The 17,819-nt window shown below is 37.0% G+C and overlaps 1 protein-coding gene and 1 non-coding gene across 5 annotated transcripts in view; one reads left to right on the plus strand and one right to left on the minus strand.

Annotated features, from left to right (window-relative positions):
* Nucleotides 1-14,229, minus strand: part of DAW1 (Transducin/WD40 repeat-like superfamily protein) — a 29,237-nt gene extending 15,008 nt beyond the window's left edge. For 3 of the 4 annotated variants that reach the window (XR_013241101.1, XM_077374962.1, XM_077374961.1), the window contains exons 1-7: nucleotides 14,059-14,229; nucleotides 9,689-9,816; nucleotides 7,364-7,448; nucleotides 5,308-5,361; nucleotides 3,488-3,579; nucleotides 3,245-3,348; nucleotides 1,777-1,849 (exon numbers count right to left, since the gene is read on the minus strand). Coding sequence is in view for 3 of the 4 variants with exons in the window: in XM_077374962.1 (XP_077231077.1) it covers nucleotides 1,777-1,849; nucleotides 3,245-3,348; nucleotides 3,488-3,579; nucleotides 5,308-5,361; nucleotides 7,364-7,448; nucleotides 9,689-9,816; nucleotides 14,059-14,097 (575 nt within the window). In the remaining variant the exon portion in view is untranslated. Of the gene's footprint in view, nucleotides 1-1,776; nucleotides 1,850-3,244; nucleotides 3,349-3,487; nucleotides 3,580-5,307; nucleotides 5,362-7,363; nucleotides 7,449-9,688; nucleotides 9,817-14,058 lie in introns of those variants that run through there. The other variant, XM_077374963.1, reaches the window with a different exon arrangement.
* TRNAT-CGU (transfer RNA threonine (anticodon CGU)) lies at nucleotides 10,618-10,689 on the plus strand. Its single transcript has one exon. It is a non-coding gene; the product is annotated as a tRNA-Thr (tRNA).
* Nucleotides 14,230-17,819: the final 3,590 nt, after the last annotated feature.

Here is a 17,819-nt window from a genome sequence, read left to right on the forward strand (position 1 = left end):
TAGGGAGTCCTAAAAATTACCATTCACTTGAACTTAAGTAATGGCGCAAGAAGCTTTAAAAACTAGTCAGGTCTAGTTGATCGAGTCTAGGATAGCGGTCCTAGAGGGTTAGGCATTGTAGTTTAGCATAGGTCGCCGAATTACGTTGACTCTGATTCTTCCCGAGGCCGGGATACGTAGTGCAGCCAGGATGGATGGCCATTTTGGTCCGAGTCAAGTATCGCCTTAGAGTTTAGGGTTTGTCGTGTCGAGTCATGGGTTGTGCTGTATGTTTTGCTGTGTTTTCTTACTTTCATGTACAGATCTTATACCTTTAGCTGTAGCATGCATGTGTTTGTCCACCAGAACCTAGACACCAATTAGGCATGACACTCATAACCTAGCTATTCTTAGGTGGCATGTCTTTCATTTTCTTTTGTGTGTGCTTCTTATTCATCTCCGAGACATGCATGATTAGCTAGACGTTATCTCGGGGATATTCGTTCCCATTTCGCATGATTTTCGCCCAAAACTCTTCAAAGTTAATAATAAATGGTATAAGAGACCAGGTGCTTGCACTTGGACGAATTGGGGGCGCCTAACCCCTTCCACATTCGTCATCAGGCACGGACCTTTTGTATCTCTGGTTATCTGTTGCGACAGAGCACAGCATGGGATCCAGGGCCCACTTCCTTGGATGGCGACTCTTTCTTTGTTTAAGGTGCGTCTGAATCCGGGCTAGTCCCCGAATCGAGAGGTATCTCACTTTACATCGCCACTCATGCTGTGAGGGGCACTCTTTCTAGAGTTCCTTGGTGGAGCTCTCCTTCACGTGGATGATCTAGAGACTCTCTGGGGGGGCACGTCCCCCCGCCTCTCTCGGATCGGGGTCCACAATATGTAACTAATATATCTAGAAATTATAGGGTTGAGTTATATTTAGAAATTATTGGGTTGTAAGGTGATGCAAACAAAGTTCATGAACAAGCATATAATTCGCAAAGATGATACAGGAGAAGAAGAGAATTGACCGTGATCAGAAAGTAGGCCTGGAGGAATATGAAATATCAAGCTAATGTCAATAATGGACACTATAGAGCTCAGTTCATGTTTACTTACTACCATGTATTCCTCCTAGTTTGTTGCTCCTCTGGAGGGTCTTGAAATTTCTTGGATAGAAATTTGACGTAGGACACTAGGATTAGACTATGATTTTAGTGATCTTGTTGGTTTAATCTATTTAGTTTTCATTTTGATAGGAAGTTTATTTCTTAAGTTGGTAGGTTAAGTCTCCTAGTTGTAGGATTGGGTTTCCCAGTTTTAGTAGTTGTAGGAAGTTCTAAATAGATGGGGTTCTCTTATAAATAAGAGCGTTCAAGTGTAATTTTTTCATCATCAACCAATACTGTGTTTTTAGTCGATTTCGGACACAGATTCTGCCATGTGCACAAAAGCTGAAACTGTGCTTGGGTGATCAATTGTTCATTCTCTTGGTTTCAACACCTGCACGGTCTCATGTTTCATTTAATTAAAGAATTAGAACGCTTAAGACATCAGAATTGGCGTAAGTCAATTTCTTCGAAAATCTTTAGTTTCTTAGGGTTTTTTTTTTTTTTTTGAGCTACGATTCTTTAGTTTTTATTTATAAAGATTAAAATTGGAAAACTACAATTCTTTAGTTTTTATTCTTATTTTTTTTTTAAATGTCTTTAGTTTTATTTTCTTTGTCTCAAACTAGATCCTTTACATTAAAGTTATAGATTTGACAGAAAATGGATCAGAATCAACAGATATTACCTCCTACTCTCAGCCGTTGGTTGCGGAAATGCATACATTACTGCATTATCCTCTGCTACATCACTTGTATTCCCTAGAAGAATAACTTCACAAGTTAATACTAAAACAAAGATACAAAGATAAGTCAAGGCAATTTTCGTGTTAGAAAATAAGAGAAGAATAGTTTTCTTTGTTAAATAAATTAAATCAACCAAGTCATTGCAAGTCATAGAGACATCTAAAGTTTGATACTTTGATTGACTACATGATGCAAAATACCATTTTAATTAGGAGTTAAAGTATTGAAGAGAAGAAAAATAGGTTGAGCTTTAGATTGTATATGGCATTCAACAAGTGTAGAACTTTAAGGATGCCCATGGTACAGATGCTCCACCTCCATATGTAATTCTAGATTTCGTTTAACGAAATTATAGCAACATGTCAGTGTATTTGTTGTCATATCAGATTTTTTCTCAGCATTGTCTTACTAGTACTAAAGCAGGGGCAAGGCTGCGTACATCTAGCCCGCCCGCCCCAGACCCCGCAACGGCGGGAGCTTCGTGCACTGGGCCGCCCTTATTGTTTTCTAGTACTAAAGTAGAAGGAAATGACAACTTCCAATTTAAAATGGAATTCAAATGGAACACTTACAGGCAGGACATAGAATGCGTCCCAAATCTCTGTTAGCCTAAACATCTTTTTTTTTTTAATGGTTAGCCTAAACATCTTTATCATTTTTATTTAAATGTTTAAAATTTAGTCCTGTGTTGGTTTAAATGAACTGTTTACCCCCAATATAAATGATCCAATAGCTTAGCTTTAGGATCTACCATTTTACTGGATCTACCATCCATCAAATACCAAGTTATCATTCATATTCTTCCTTGAATGTGATGAAATTTCCCATGAATTACATCTAGAAAAGTTTGGTTAAATTTTTTTTCCCTATTTCATATTTATTGGAATGAGAAAAAATTGAAACTCTGGGAAGGTGTTCTCCTCTCATCGCATTGGTGGAGTGATGGGACCACCTGTACCGGCATAGGTCCCATCAATTACACCAAAGAAATCGCCTGATGGTACCTTTGGGACAACCTGTATGGGACTGAGGCCTAGGCAAAATTGCCAGAAACCATTAGGAATAAATTTTGGAAAAGAGGTTGCAGATGCAAAGTTTTCAGAAAACTGAATGAAACAAATTACTATCAAATGACAAGTCAAAGCCACCAAAGCTATGCAAAGAAATGCCCTGTGGTAGATGAACTTTTAATCTATAACTTGTTCTTGTTAAAAAGGGAAGCAAATTCTACTTCTCAAAACCAAGGATTCAAATATCAGTTTAAGTTTGAACTTCCGTCCCCACAAAAGTAGAATGGCAGACTATGCATTTAAATCAATAGGAGTGCAGACCATGCACTTAATACCACAAGCAACATGTGAAAATAGGTAATAGATGAAAAATAAGGTAATAGGAAGGGGCAGTCCTCACCATGAGATGCTGAGAAAGGGATGTTGTATTGCATGCGTATTAAGCGACATGGTTCTTGGTCAAGCTTTAGAACTGAAATATTTCCAAGAGAATCTCCAATGTACCTGGAGTTGGTGCATATTCTCTTTCATTATTTCAAACTAACATTTCATAAATATATTTCTTTGTTTTCTGTATTAAAAAAAACAACTTATCTTTGTTCAACCTAAGTATGAAGCTTGGAAGAACCACAGGATTACTTACATGTAGCAACTGTGTTGCATGACCATAAATGAGGTGATTTCTTCCTTCAAAATGTGAACATGAGATAACTTCTTCGTGCTTATTTCCCAGACCTAAAGATAACATTTTTGCAATGAATAAATTAAAAAAAAAATTGACTATCCAAAGAATAGATATGAAACGATGACAGAGTCAATCACAAGGAGACAGAAAATATCAGTTTATGTTATGGCGTTGAAAACAATGAAATTTTACATTGTAATATGATAAAAAAAAAGAAGCTCTAATCTAAGCATTACAATAAATTTTATTTTGATAATGTCAATTTCTAAAATTATTATAGCTAGAGCATGAGTTCCTGGAAAAAAATGAGCTGTTGTAGTAATATGCAACAACTCATAAACAAATATTGCATTTTCATATGAAGACCTATGCTATTTAAGGACCATAAAACCTTTTTCTTAATAGATATGCAGAAAATATCAGAAAATGTTGTCTAAATGCATGTGTATATTTTTTCTAAAATTAAGATCTTCAATTATCTCAGTAAAGAATATAGCCAAACGGTTCCTGGAGAAGAAGCATGATCCCATTTATCATAATCCATAACAAGCAATGCTAAATGAAAAAGACAAATTCATGAGAGGGCCACGAAACCTTAAAAACCAAAATAAGTAACACATGTCAAATAGAGATAATAAGCAGCATTAGAAGCATATCAGCTTTATGAGGTGGCTTACAGTAGCACCTCATATTGACCTATTTTTCCATCGCATGGATATCATCAATACAAGGTACTGAATGGGCAAAACCAATCTAGTTTGGAAAAAGAAATAGGGGTGTTTATTCTATAAATGGCTCGTATTTTCAACAAACTTTTCTAAAAAATACAGGGCTTTCCTTTTCGAAAAATACACATGTATGCACATATATGCTCGCATAGAACATGCATACGTTAGATGCATACAAAAACAAGATGTACAATACATAATCATTATAGACGTGCAAGTTCAGCTAATGCATCCATGTAAGATAACAAATTTCCCTCCCATGAAAAACATTCTAGAAGACATTATTTTATTAAGATGATAAAGATACCCCCTTTGTTTTCTAGGAAAGCCCACATTTAATGGATTTATAATTAAAGACAAAAACTTTCATAGGCATAAAACCACTACATGGGGAATGTTCATGGTTAAAAAAGGGGCACATTTATGATCATCCTATTTTACTCATATAGGAAATTAAACACGAGTGGAAAAAAATTGCGCATTGCGATGCAAAAATCATCCTCAAATCACAGTGGAAAAAATGTTGCACATAGAGCATTCCACAAGTTACTTGCATAAATGAAAAACCCATTTCTAGCATGAGATTCTTGGACATCTCCAAATAGCATCTGCATTTACATTAATTGCACGATTTGAGGTACTTACTCACTGGTAGATTAATGACAAATCATCAATTCCTGAGACAGTTACGGATGAAATTTAAATTAGTGATATCTATTAACAAAGATGTCGCAAGAGTCTGCTCAATTGCAGATTAATGACAAATCATTAATTCCCAAGGCAGTTATGGATCAACTTTATAAAGTGATATCCACAAAAGGATGTCACAATAGTCTGAATTTGAAAGCGTCTGTTGACACATATATAAGGTACGAAAAAATACAAACTACTAACTATTCTATACCTTGTTCTCATCAATAAAGCCCACAATTAATTTCAAGAAACATATGAATAAAACACTATACATTAGTTCTTCTTCACTAAATTTGAAGAAATAAAGGCAGTACTAAAAAAAACTTGTTCTTTAGTAAGTCAAATGAAAGGGCTTGCCTCAATGTGATTCTGGACAGTTACGTTGAGGAGGATGCCTTGATTCTCCAGAAACTGGAAAATCAAAGTAGTAGATAGTCTCAATTTATAATAGTATCAAAAAATAAACATCAGAACATCTAAACTGAAAAACTGAAAAACAAATAGTAAATAACATAATGGAAAAGAAAATTTCATGATTTGGAATAAGGGAATAGACAATAGTAAACAAAAGCAATGATGCAAAATCAGAAATCGTCCAGACTATGTTTATTCAATAATTCCTAAAATAATGATGTTAGAATTCCATTTTGACTAAATAAATCAAAGGATTATCTAGCATGGGGTTTTTGGAGATAAAAATATAAAAAATGCATGAAAGCATAGAGGCATATGGTAACATCACAAATTCTGCTCTACACCTCAATGAATTTATTTTTTACATTATGGGATTCAGTAAAGAAACAACTCATCATAGTAGAACATCGAATTCATTCATTTCGAAAGTAGCACTATCAAACTTCCATATACTCTATATGGTATGTCACATCAACAAATTACAAATCTCGATCAATTTTCTCCTCCCATAACTATCTTAGTAACTGTGATGCACATATTTTTTTGTGTCTTTAAAAAGTCGGCAGTTATAAATCCATTACAAAAAATGAAAAAAGCGCTTTATGGAATTCTTATTTTTTTAAAGTGGTTGTAGATCAATCTCGGTTTGTAGAATAATTCAAATGTGAAAATGTATGTTAGAGAGACAGGGGGCACTTTCCAACTCTAAAACAAACCCAAAAGATTTCTATATTCACTTACATTCTGAGTACAATTCGAAATAGAATCTTCCAACCTAAAACCAGTCCCCCTAAATAAGTCAAACTGGATGGGGAGGAATGGAAAGAGGAGAATGAAAATGGGTTGATGACCGAAATGACCAAAAAAGACTCTTTAAAGTTTATTTTCAACCTAAGCTTTCAAATATTTCCACGAAATGGACATATTAACAGTGCATATATATGTCTAAAATGACAATTTATTGAAAAACAACTAATGATCTGCATATTTACGAATATCAGATGAGAAGTTATTGAATTTTATATATTTTACGCCATATTCCGCATATTATTGTCATATTAATATCTCAATCAGTGTTTAAAAACTTGAGTCGCACGAGAAATCGGGCATGGTATAAATGGGAGTCGACTCAGGTGAGTCGGTGATTGACACAATCAAATTTTCATTAAATCAGAGGAGTCAAGGAGTTTTGATTGACTTGGTTCAGCGAAACTCTGATGAGGACTCAGACATGGCAAGGTAAAAGGGCTTTGATTCAGGCTAGTCGGTGACTGACGCAGGGGGTTTTTAAACACTGATCTCAATATAATATACATGTCAAAGAAACATGCATGAAAATGACAAGAAAATTTCTGCATGGTAGCTAATCCTTTCAGATGTAAACGTCAGTTAGACATTGTTGCTTTTGTTTGTAGTCATAATAAATCAGTTTCAAATCGGCTATACTCAACTCAGCTCAACTAAGCCTTTGTCCCAAACTAGTTGGGGTTCAAATCGGCTATCATTTTCAAAAAAAAAAACCTATTAGTTTCAAAAACTTCAATATGGACAATTATATTGCTTATGACAGCAATACGATTGTAAAATAAAACAGGATAATGCCAAGTCTGATTTTTCAGATTCATGAATTGCAAGTGTGTACAATGCATGATATACAAACTTACAAGAATGAGTTGTGTGGCAAACCAAATATTAGCCAATATGTTACATTGTTCAATCAAAAAATGATGCACCTTCCAACAGCCACTGACTTGCAGATGGTCATGTCAATGTGATCAACTATGCATCATCATGGGTACTATGTTCGTTTTATGGGTGAGATTAGCAAAATCTTAGTATGGTTTCAAACAAATATAAGTATGGAAATCTGGTGCGGACAATTGTGCATATGTACAAGGAAACCAGATTCAAACTATGTGAGTGGACAAGGATAACAAATTATCAGGATGCCAGAAAGCTGGTAGAAAAGAAACTAGGTAGAATCATGAAAAGTGAAAACCTGCAAAAACTTGCTTGGAACTGCCACATCAGATTCAAGTAGGGCTTGAGTATTATCTTTTCCATACAATTTGATTCGGCCATCTCTGAAAAGAAATAAGCAGTAAGCACAAGCAGATCCTTAATGTTTTTACCAGAAAAAAACCAAAAAGTTGTCGATGAAAAGTCAGATGTCAACAACCAAATGCATTACAATTGAAAACTAATCTAATAAGTCCATGCCAGCATAGACTTCAACATACAAAGAGAATTAGAGAAATGATATCCACAGTCCCTTGTTTTAATTATGGCACTCACCTCTTTGCTTTAAACTTTTTAAATTAGTTGTTGAAGGATCTTACAATACCCACAAAACTATCAACATTCAATCAAAGTTAATCTATTTGACTATCACTCGCCCTAACACTTCCTTTACAGTAGGAGTAGTCAGTCAGTTCATAAGCTCGCCACACACTTCTCATTAGGCAGCAGTGATTCATATCATTAAATACTTGAAGAGTGCTCCAGGGAAATGTCTCTTTTTCAAGAAACATGGCCCTGTGGAACTATAAGGGTTCACTGACGCAGATTAGGAAGGATCTCCATCAGATTAGGCAGGATCTCCAACAGATAGGAGGTCAACTATGGGTTATTGCACATTTGTCGGAGGCAACTTGGTGTCATGGCGAGGTAAGAAACAAGATGTGGTCGCCAGATCAAGTTTTGAAGCTGAATATCGAGCCATGGCATACACTTGTGGAGAGCTGACTTGGTTACACTCTCTTTTATCTAAAATGCGTATTTCATCATCGTCTCCAACAAGATGCAGTCCACATTGCTACAAATCCAGTTTTTCTTGAGAGGACTAAACATATCGAAGTGGACTGCCACTTCATTCGTGAAAAAGATTCAGAAGGGTGAGATGCACTGTGTTTACCCGATAAGGGGATCAGCTAGTTGATGTGTTCGCTAAACCATTAGGACGGGGAAAGTTAAATGATACTTGTAACAAGCTAAGAATGTATGACATGTACACTCCAGCTTGAGGTGGAGTGTTAGACGTATTGTGTTATATTGAGGGTATACTGGTCATTTCACTTGTATAACCCTAATCATGCACTCTTTATATATATATATATATATATATAGAGAGAGAGAGAGAGAGAATAGAGTTCCTAAGGTGTCACCTCATATAGCTTATATGAGGTGGCGCTTAAAAACATAAGAGGCCTACTTTGTTTGGATGATCCAAAGCATTCATATGATAGGCCCTCACATAGATAGGGTGTATATATATACATATGAGAATAGAGTTCCTAAGGTGTCACCTCATATAGCTTATATGAGGTGGCGCTCTCAAAACATAAGGGGCCCACATTTTTGGGGAAATCCAAACCACTCATTTGAAAGGCCCTTAGATGGATATGGTGCCTACAAAAAATCAGGTCCATAGGATCATTCTAACCCTTCCATTTATGGAGGTTAAAAATGGGCAGATTTATGGAGGTTTATACCCATCCATTTCAACCTCCACAAATGGAAGGGTTAGGATGATCCTATGAAGTTAATTTTTTGGGCACACCCTATCTATGTGAGGGCCTATCAAATGAATGCTTTGGATCATCCAAACAAAGTGGGCCCCTTATGTTTTTAAGCGCCACCTCATATAAGCTATATGAGGTGACACCTTAGGAACTCTATTCTCTATATATATATTGTGTTATATTGAGGGTATACTAGTCATTTCACTTGTATATATATATCATATTAGTGAGAGGAGGACACAACTCTCTCTTCTCTTTCCTCACCATCTCTTCTTCATTTCTCTCTTCTCCTTTTTATCCCATTCGTGGAGGTTCGAATATCTCGGACAGCTATGATTGATAGACTTGGTCTTCCAGAAGATTAAGCCACTAAATTAAAAACCAAATTAAGAGAGGGTTAAATAGTTTCTTGATATCATAACCAAAAAATCCACCATGCATACTTTATGAACGGTAATTTACATTTCATTTCAAGAAGTTGGTGAACCATATGTTTGTAAGCACAAGCTATATGCCAACTAAAAACATCCTAAGTTAATTAGACGATTAAATAGATTCAAATAAATTACAATCCCGGTATTGAGAAGGATACACAATGGGAAAGAAAACAAATTAACCATGTAAGGAGCAAGAGAAAATATGAACAAAGTAATACAATGTTCATAATTATGGAAATGTCCTAAGTTAGTTAGACAACTGAATAGATTCAAATAAACTATACGCAACGATATTAAAAATAATTGGATGGAGCAAATATCACCATTGAACACCTAAGCAAACACTAAATCAATATAGAAACTTACGCTGTAGAAATTGCAAGAATTTTTTGAATTGAATCATAAGCCAAGGAGATGGATCCTGCTGGAATCCCATAGTGGAAAACCAGACGTGGATTTATGTCATTAGCTTTCAAACAATTTGGGCTTCCAGGCTGCAAAACAGATAGTACAAAAATCAAGACCAATAAGACCCAATATATCACTGCTTGTGGATTATAGATGATAAACAATCAAAATTCATTTTACTTCTTATTGGAGAAAGGGAAAGTTGGGAAATCGTTAAACAAGAAAAACATGGAATTGCATCATAACAAAAGTCAAGGGAACACCATGAACAAATCACACTTCTTACATGAAAGAATGAAAGAGTTCTAAGTTCATATAAAAATAAATAAACTTAGCCGAAAGCTTGTATTTCTCCCTCTTCTCAAATGGAAAAAAAATCATTGGATAACTCATTCAGCTAGGCACATGGGCCAGTCTATGCTCAGTAAGTACATAGAAAGCAAAACCCAATTCAAGAACAGAAATCCTGACAGTTTCCTATTTATCTCTGATGGGGTTCAAAACATATTCAGTGGCTTCAATGACATGGTGTGACTTGAGAATTGATGTCTCATCAAATGTTAGTAAGAACTAGATAGTAGAAGAACAGAACATCAGTTGGAAGTCATATCCAAGCCAACCCAAGTTACCTATTTTACCTAACCTTGACAAAAACATCATAGGTTGTGCCATCGACGATCAATTCGCTGATAGAGGTGAATGGGTTAGCCTTGATTTTCTGGACAAATCGCAGTATATTTTCTGGGGTTATTTTTTCTACTTCTTCAGTAAAACCTCGAACTTCACATTGTTGTTTCACGACATGTTCTAACGCCAGCAGAATTGCTAACGTGTGGGACTTCTGGGAAATTATTTATATGAATAAAATTTGCACCCCTCGAATCAAAGCTTCTGTAGCATAGTGGTAGTGCGTTCGCTTCGTAAGCGAAAGGTCGCGAGTTCGATCCTCGCCGGGAGCTTAATGCTTACTTAAGGAAACTACACTTTTAAAAATTGAACGTTACAAACTGATATCTCCACCCCTTGAAATGATTCTCTATGATTCTCCCTTCTTTTATCCTGATTTTGATTCTAAAAAAACAGAGACAAAGAAATTAGTTTTTATATTTTTGGAATAAGATTATGTTTGGCCCATAAAATTAGGGAAACGTCACCAGCACTATCTAATTTTGTTGATGTCACTCCTCACTTTATAAAAAGTATGGTCTGGCGCGCACTAGGGGTGCAAGTTTGGCCCTGTCAGCCCTGATCCATCCTGAGCCCGAACAGGGTCTGGGCTAGATTTTCCAACCTTGAGGGCGGGTCAGGGTTCATTTATTTAGACCCTGACTCAGGTCGGGTCAGGTTCTGGGTTAATGCCTCGGGTACCCTGATCCTGCCCGAACCTAAGTTTTCTATTATATAATTGAACTATCTGTGCATGTTTCTTTTGCTAATGTTTTCTATTATCTTAGATTGATGTTTCTTTAGATTATTATTATTAATTGTCTCTGTTGCCCGCCGTGTTGTTGAATTCATATTGTCTTATTTTGTTTCCTTTCTCTGTTTATTGATCATTTTGTTCTATATGATAAGTGGTTGCTTTATTTTTGGCAATCTTAACAGGTATTTGCATTAGGGTCAATTAGGCCCGGCCCTGCCTAATCAGGGTGGGCCAGGGCCAACATTGAGCCCTGTAGGGCAGGCAATGAGTTGAGGTTTTTCGGTCCTGACCCAGGGTCAGGACGTGTTAGAGCCAAGATAATGGGATCTAGGGTTGGGCTAGGGTTTTGAAAAACCAGACCTTGTTGTAGCCCTAGTGCACACCATAGGATGATCCAAACCGTCCATTAGGTGGGCCACAGCCTAAATAGGTTGTGCCCCAAGACTTATTTTCATAGGTTGATCCTAACCCTCCGATAATGGACGGTTTGGATCATCCTATGGTACGGGCCATACCATACTTTTAATAAAGTGAGGAGTGCCATCGTCAAAATACAGCAGTGCTGATAACATTTCGCTAAAATTAATGCATTCTAAGGGGTAGAGAATGAAAAGTAATGCATGTCTGGAAAAAAAGTTTGATGTGAATCGAAAGTAATCGGTTGTGGGGGTGTTGTCTACGTGTGCAGATGTGCTGTACATAGCATGAATGATGTGGACCCCACCATGATTCGCTTTGGCTTGAAGGTATCAAGGGCTGGCCAAGTGGCCATAATTAGTAGACTAAGTAGAGACTCAAAAGTAACGCGTGTCTTAAAAAAGTTTGATGTGAATCGAAAGTAATCGGCGTTGTTGTCTACGTGTGCAGATGTGGTGTACTACTAGCATGAATGATGTGGACCCCACCTTCATTCCCTTTGGCTTAAGGCATTAGGGGCTGGCCATTCTCGTGGTCTTCCCGACATGTTTTCAAAGGTCTTTAATGATATTAACTGCTACTTCCTCTCCATCCCCTTACATTAATGTATTCAAATGTCCGTCCCTTGAGGATGGATTTTGATTGATGAAATCGAGAATTGGATTGACGATATCCCACAACCCCCCCCCCAAGTATGCATTCGCCCCCTTATAGCGTGAACAAGGGGCAACTTTAACGTTTTTTTGACGTCAAATCACATTCCAAGGGGCGAATGCGTAGTGCAGTGAAAATATTATCGCCCCAAAATTAAAACAATAAATTCAATTAAAAATATTAATCATAATTTCATTCCATCCAGGGTGGGTGGAATTGGAATACCAGCTCTTGAGCTGGGAAACAAATTTCTATGTACCATCACATTCACAATCATCAAAGGCTTAAGACTATATAAAATATAAAAGTGGGGACAAACTTTGAGGTACGCATCAGATTCACAATCCTATTATAGTATTATCTCATTCAATTGTCTCGAATTCTATTGCCGTATCTGACTTAAGCATCGAAGAGTCTCAATTCAGAGTTCAAGTCCGACCATCTTTCCAACGTTTTGTGTTTGTAGGTCGCTCTTCTAGAGTTAGTTCAATGTGGGCCATCCAGACTTTAGCAACAAAAGATTGGCGTCGTCCGCCGGAACAGAAAAGATCTTTGCATGACACTGAAGGAAAAGCAAGCCTAGCTCAGATAGCTGACCAGAGCAAGCATAGACTACTTCCTTGGCCAAAAATGACCTAAGGAAGTAGGGGCAATATGATGGGGGTAAAAATTCCCAACCAATGAGAAGCTGACATGTGGCACTTGGAGACTCAGAAGCGGTCAGGGTAAAATGGTAATTTCACTACCTAGACTCTTTCAAAAACAGCAAACCTAGCACGGTATTCTGGGAAACATTCCCTTCCGAAAATCCTTGAAGAGATATACTTGGAAGGAGATATTCTAGGAAAGAAGCTTGATTAGGAAAGATCCCTTCTAATGCATGATTTGTACACAAGTTCATTCTTAGTGTTCCTTGTCTAGCTAACAAACCAAATGCCGTGAGAAGAAAAGTAAGCTATTCTACACGTGGAGATGTTATAAGTGTTCTATGGATACACATAACATTGAGTAGTCCCACCACCAATCGTCCATTCACGATTGAATGGTGGGATGGTGTCATGGTATGGACCCATCACCAAGCTCCATGTGGACCATGTCCATAGTCCATACTCCATACTCTATACATCCACCACGTAGATGATCTAAATCACAAATGAACGGTGTTGATAGGTGGATGCACAATCCTTCAGTGTATTCGCGAAATACAGATGGACTCAACGAGAGGAGGAAAAATAGGGGAATTCAATTCAAAGAGAGTTACAGTGAAAATGCAAGCTAATTACAAAAGCAGAGTATCAAGGACTTAAAAAAATACACTAAACAGCGTCAATTTCTATAATACAACAGAAAATTGGCCAAATTACAAGAGCAGAGTATCAAGCATTAAAAATTACACTAAACAGCATCAATTTTCTATAAGAAAATTCATCAAACAACAGAAAATTCGGCGATTCGTCCATGAAATCAAATAGAATGGGAGATCCACAAACAGAGGGATCAATGAAATCAAACACGTGAAGCAGACTATTTCAAAAGAATTGCATCTGAAATTATTATTAAAAAAAAAAAAAAAAAAAACTTAATACTCCATCCATTAAAATCAAGGAAGATAAAGCATTTAGAATCAAGAGGTATAAGATTTGAAGAAAATAAACTCCAACACATAATCGCTTCGAAAAATGCACTGAACTAAATAAATCATCACTGAATCTTAAAAAATGGGGATAATCAATATAAAACCCTAACAAAACCAAAAGATAGATCGAAAATCACAAAGAAACATGAGATCTATGCCGTGACATAAAAGAAAAACAGAGGAATTTGAGATTTTTACCTTCTTAGAAGCCAAATCTACGAGCTTTTTGACGAACATGACGGATCACACGTGAGATTTCTCTTCTAATCGAGGAATTTGAGATTTCTATCTTTGTAGGAAATCAGGGTTTGAGAATCGCTGATTTTTTAAGTTCTTCGGGAAAGAGCAAAGCTTTTGCTTTGAGAAAACCGCCGTGGAGAAAGAGAGCGGTTAATTGCGGTTTTTTAAAGGGAAATGATATATTCACCCCTCTTTTTTACTTAGAACAGCCCCATCTATTGTAGAAGACTAGTCATAAATACAGAAGAGGGGGCTCTTCTAAGTAAAAAAGTATGGGGTAGATAATATCACTTCCCTTTTTAAAAAGGAAAGAGAATTGTTGGACACGTGTCGTCAGATGCGGGGCCCAATTCAACAATATAAAAGCGCTTTGATGACCTTCTTCGTAACGATTCCGCGAAAGCCGACGACAGGAAGACTGACTTTTAACATAACTGGTATATTCTCCAATTTTTCTTCCCTGGGACAACCCCGTCTAGTGTATTTAACTATTTATGACAACTATTTTATGCCACACAGGGGTGGCCTGAGTTAGAAAAGGGGGTGATGGGTGAATATATCATTTCCCTTAAAAAAAAGGAAAGAAAAAGACAGGCAAGATCCAGAAAATAGATATGATTTTTGGACGGTGACTTGGGCGCACTAAATGAGGAAGATACACGTTTTTTAAGGATTATCCAAAGAGAGCACCTTAAATATTGCCACGTGTATCAAATTAGGGAACTATACAGGATGGTCCAAGCTGTTCATTGGTTGGGCCACAACCCAAATAGGCTGTACCCTGCAGATCATCCCCATAGATGATCCTAAGCCTCCTGAACCTCTATAGACCAGAAGGTTAGGACTTAGGATAATCCTATAGAGATGATATGCAGGGGTACAGACATGGCTCAACAAACGAACGGTTTAGATCATCTTATGAAGTGGGCACCGGAATTCTTTTTTGGAAAACGCTGGACTTCACACGAGCGTATAAAACCTCTGTTAGGAAAAAAAAATTCGTTTTGAAGAAGAAAAATGATATTAATTGGATGGCTAAGATCCTCGGATTCGATAGGCTCTAAACAATCAATAATTCAATGTGGCCGCCTAGGGGGAATATTCAGTATTAGATGCACATATATTCACTTGATCCTTCTTCTAAGACATAATTGCAGTCTAAAAACTAAAAGCAAGAACATTGAGTAGAAAGTCACTTTTACTATCAATGGCGAAAGGCAATTTTAAGGTCCTGCATGGGAATGGGCTATTTATTGAAATAGTGTAGGGGCTTCAATTAGATTTTTTCACCATGAGACTAAATAAAGGTTTTTAATCCTAGGGTCTAGGTTTATTTTAAGGGTTTTGCATGACTAGGATGGTCATAAAAGGGTATTCTATGTATTTTCGGTGAAAGGGGCATAGATGAAACGAATCAAGCCCAGCTAGAGATGAACAGAGCAAAAAAAAATTTTGATTTAATCCTAAGTCAGACGTGACAACAGTACGAGCTGAGCTCGCTAAGAGCTTAGAAGTATGAAAGTGATTGATGTGATATGAGGTGCAAATCTTGGAGTTTGGCCCCCCTTTTATAGAGTAAAGTCGTAGGCAACGAAGGAAAGTTGTCTTTTGTGGAATCTTGCCTGTGAGATTCCTGTGATTCAGCTAGTTTCAGAAATTATCTTCGAGAGGCAATTAGAGGTTCTCGAAACCTGCTGAAATTATTGTTTTGCCTCTGACCGCCTTTAGGTTTGTGCTTGACATGTGTCTCAGCTCCCCAATGGTGAATGAATGGATTTTACCCCCAACAATTTGGAAAAGAAAAACTTTTCTATAATTTCCTGCTCTTCCATAATTTGATTACACATAGAAAAAAAAAAAAAAAAAAAAAACACTTGAACCACAACAGGGAAAAGTTTTATTCATAAGGACCTTTAATTTAAGGAAATGATAAATGCGCCCCTTTTCATCACTTGGGACACCTAGCAGCTTTGTACGTGGTAATCAGGACACTTCATTACTTCAAATGTGAAGTACATCATCACCTTTTCAGTCGTAGATACACTGAAGCTGGGTGTCCCAAGTGATGAAAAGGGGCGCATTTATCATTGACCATAATTTATTATGATATCACTTTAATTTTTCATTTCCCTCTAAATTGTGGAAAAGGAAAAATAATTCCATAAGATACATATTTCGTGCAACACAAATATGGCCTCTGGACATTTGTACTAGTGTTCTCGTTTCGGAGATTTTATGTGGTGGATTGCATACGTTCCTCTCGATAGGATGATCAAAACTGTCCATTATGTACCGAAATGTAAATAGGTTGTACCCCCAATCAATCAGCCGTAGCACTCTGATCTATAGAGGAACTACACATTGTGAAAAGCTCTATTGATCTGGGGTTAGGATCATCAAATGGAGAAGATTCTTGCGGCCCAACATTGTGGTGCAACAAATGGACGGTTTGGATCATCCTCTGGAGTGGGCCTTATAGTACTTCTTGAAAAATACTACATTGTATGGCCATGGACAGTATAAAAACTCTTTTTTTTTGGGTACTCATTAAAACTCATAAGCCTACGATACTGGACTATACGGGCTTCCACCATGTAAAATGAAATCTCCTTATATGCTTTCTATACCCATAGGAGTTGAGTCAGGCCAGCTCGCATTCAAAAGGTAGATTTAGAAAGGACTTCATGATCAGACTAAGCCCTTGTAGGAGTATATGAGTCATCCTAAGAGAATCTTATTGGGGCCTACTTCTCTTCTCCCTCATGTAAGTGAGCAGATGCGTTGTTTCGAACAGCAACCATAAGAACATCTGAATTCAATGATCCTGGCCCTTGATTCAACAAGCCTCGGGATCCGCCAAGAAAATCTTAACCATTGCTTTTTGTAGTCCTTTTATCTAATGCATGAGACATTTTGGGGTGGAATATAGATTATGTGAGTCGCCTCACAATCATCAACAAAGATCAACGGTCCTGATTTCACGTATATGTCCCTATACCAGACCTATAAATTGAATGTTCACATTGATCGTAAAAGTGACTTTACGGCAAGAAAAGCTTAACCGTTGATTTTTGTAGCCGTTTATCTAATGCATGGGACGTTTCGGTGTGGGACAAAGATCATGGAGTCGCTTCATGATGATCAGCAAATATCAACGGTCCTGATTCCACCACATACATGTCCCTACATGGGTCCTATAAATTAGATGTTACCATTGATCGTGAAAGTGACTTTATGCATAGTCCTCCTTTTATTGACATTGTGAAGTCTTCTCTTCCGTCAATTAGGTTGGAGATTAAGATAGTTTCTCCCACCTATGAGCCTATAACGGCTAAACCCCACTTTTCAGTGCCCCAAATTCCATTTGTATCACTACCCTAACTATACCAATCAGGCATTGTCATTTGTCAACATATAATAGTCTAAGCTTTGAAATAGACTCAGCCTTTACTGGCCCTTGAAACAAGCAAGGCTGATAAGTATATCTTAGTGCATCTAATTAACAGAAAATAGGCAAACAATTACAAAATTTGGCATTTTTTTTTCGAAATGTTCTACAGAAAATAATTTAAAAAATGCAAAGTTTTAGTTTTATTTTGAATCAAGGTAGACATTTCAAATTCATAAAGTAGGGGCTGTCAGGTACGAAAATTTTGGTTTTGGGACAACTATACCCCCTTGTCCTTTTTAGAGGCTCTAATTCCTATGTTTCTCACCTA

This window comes from Tasmannia lanceolata, unplaced genomic scaffold (assembly GCF_043159265.1).
Source record: "Tasmannia lanceolata isolate RefF3 unplaced genomic scaffold, GAP_Taslan_0.1 ptg000048l, whole genome shotgun sequence".
NCBI lineage: Eukaryota > Viridiplantae > Streptophyta > Magnoliopsida > Canellales > Winteraceae > Tasmannia > Tasmannia lanceolata.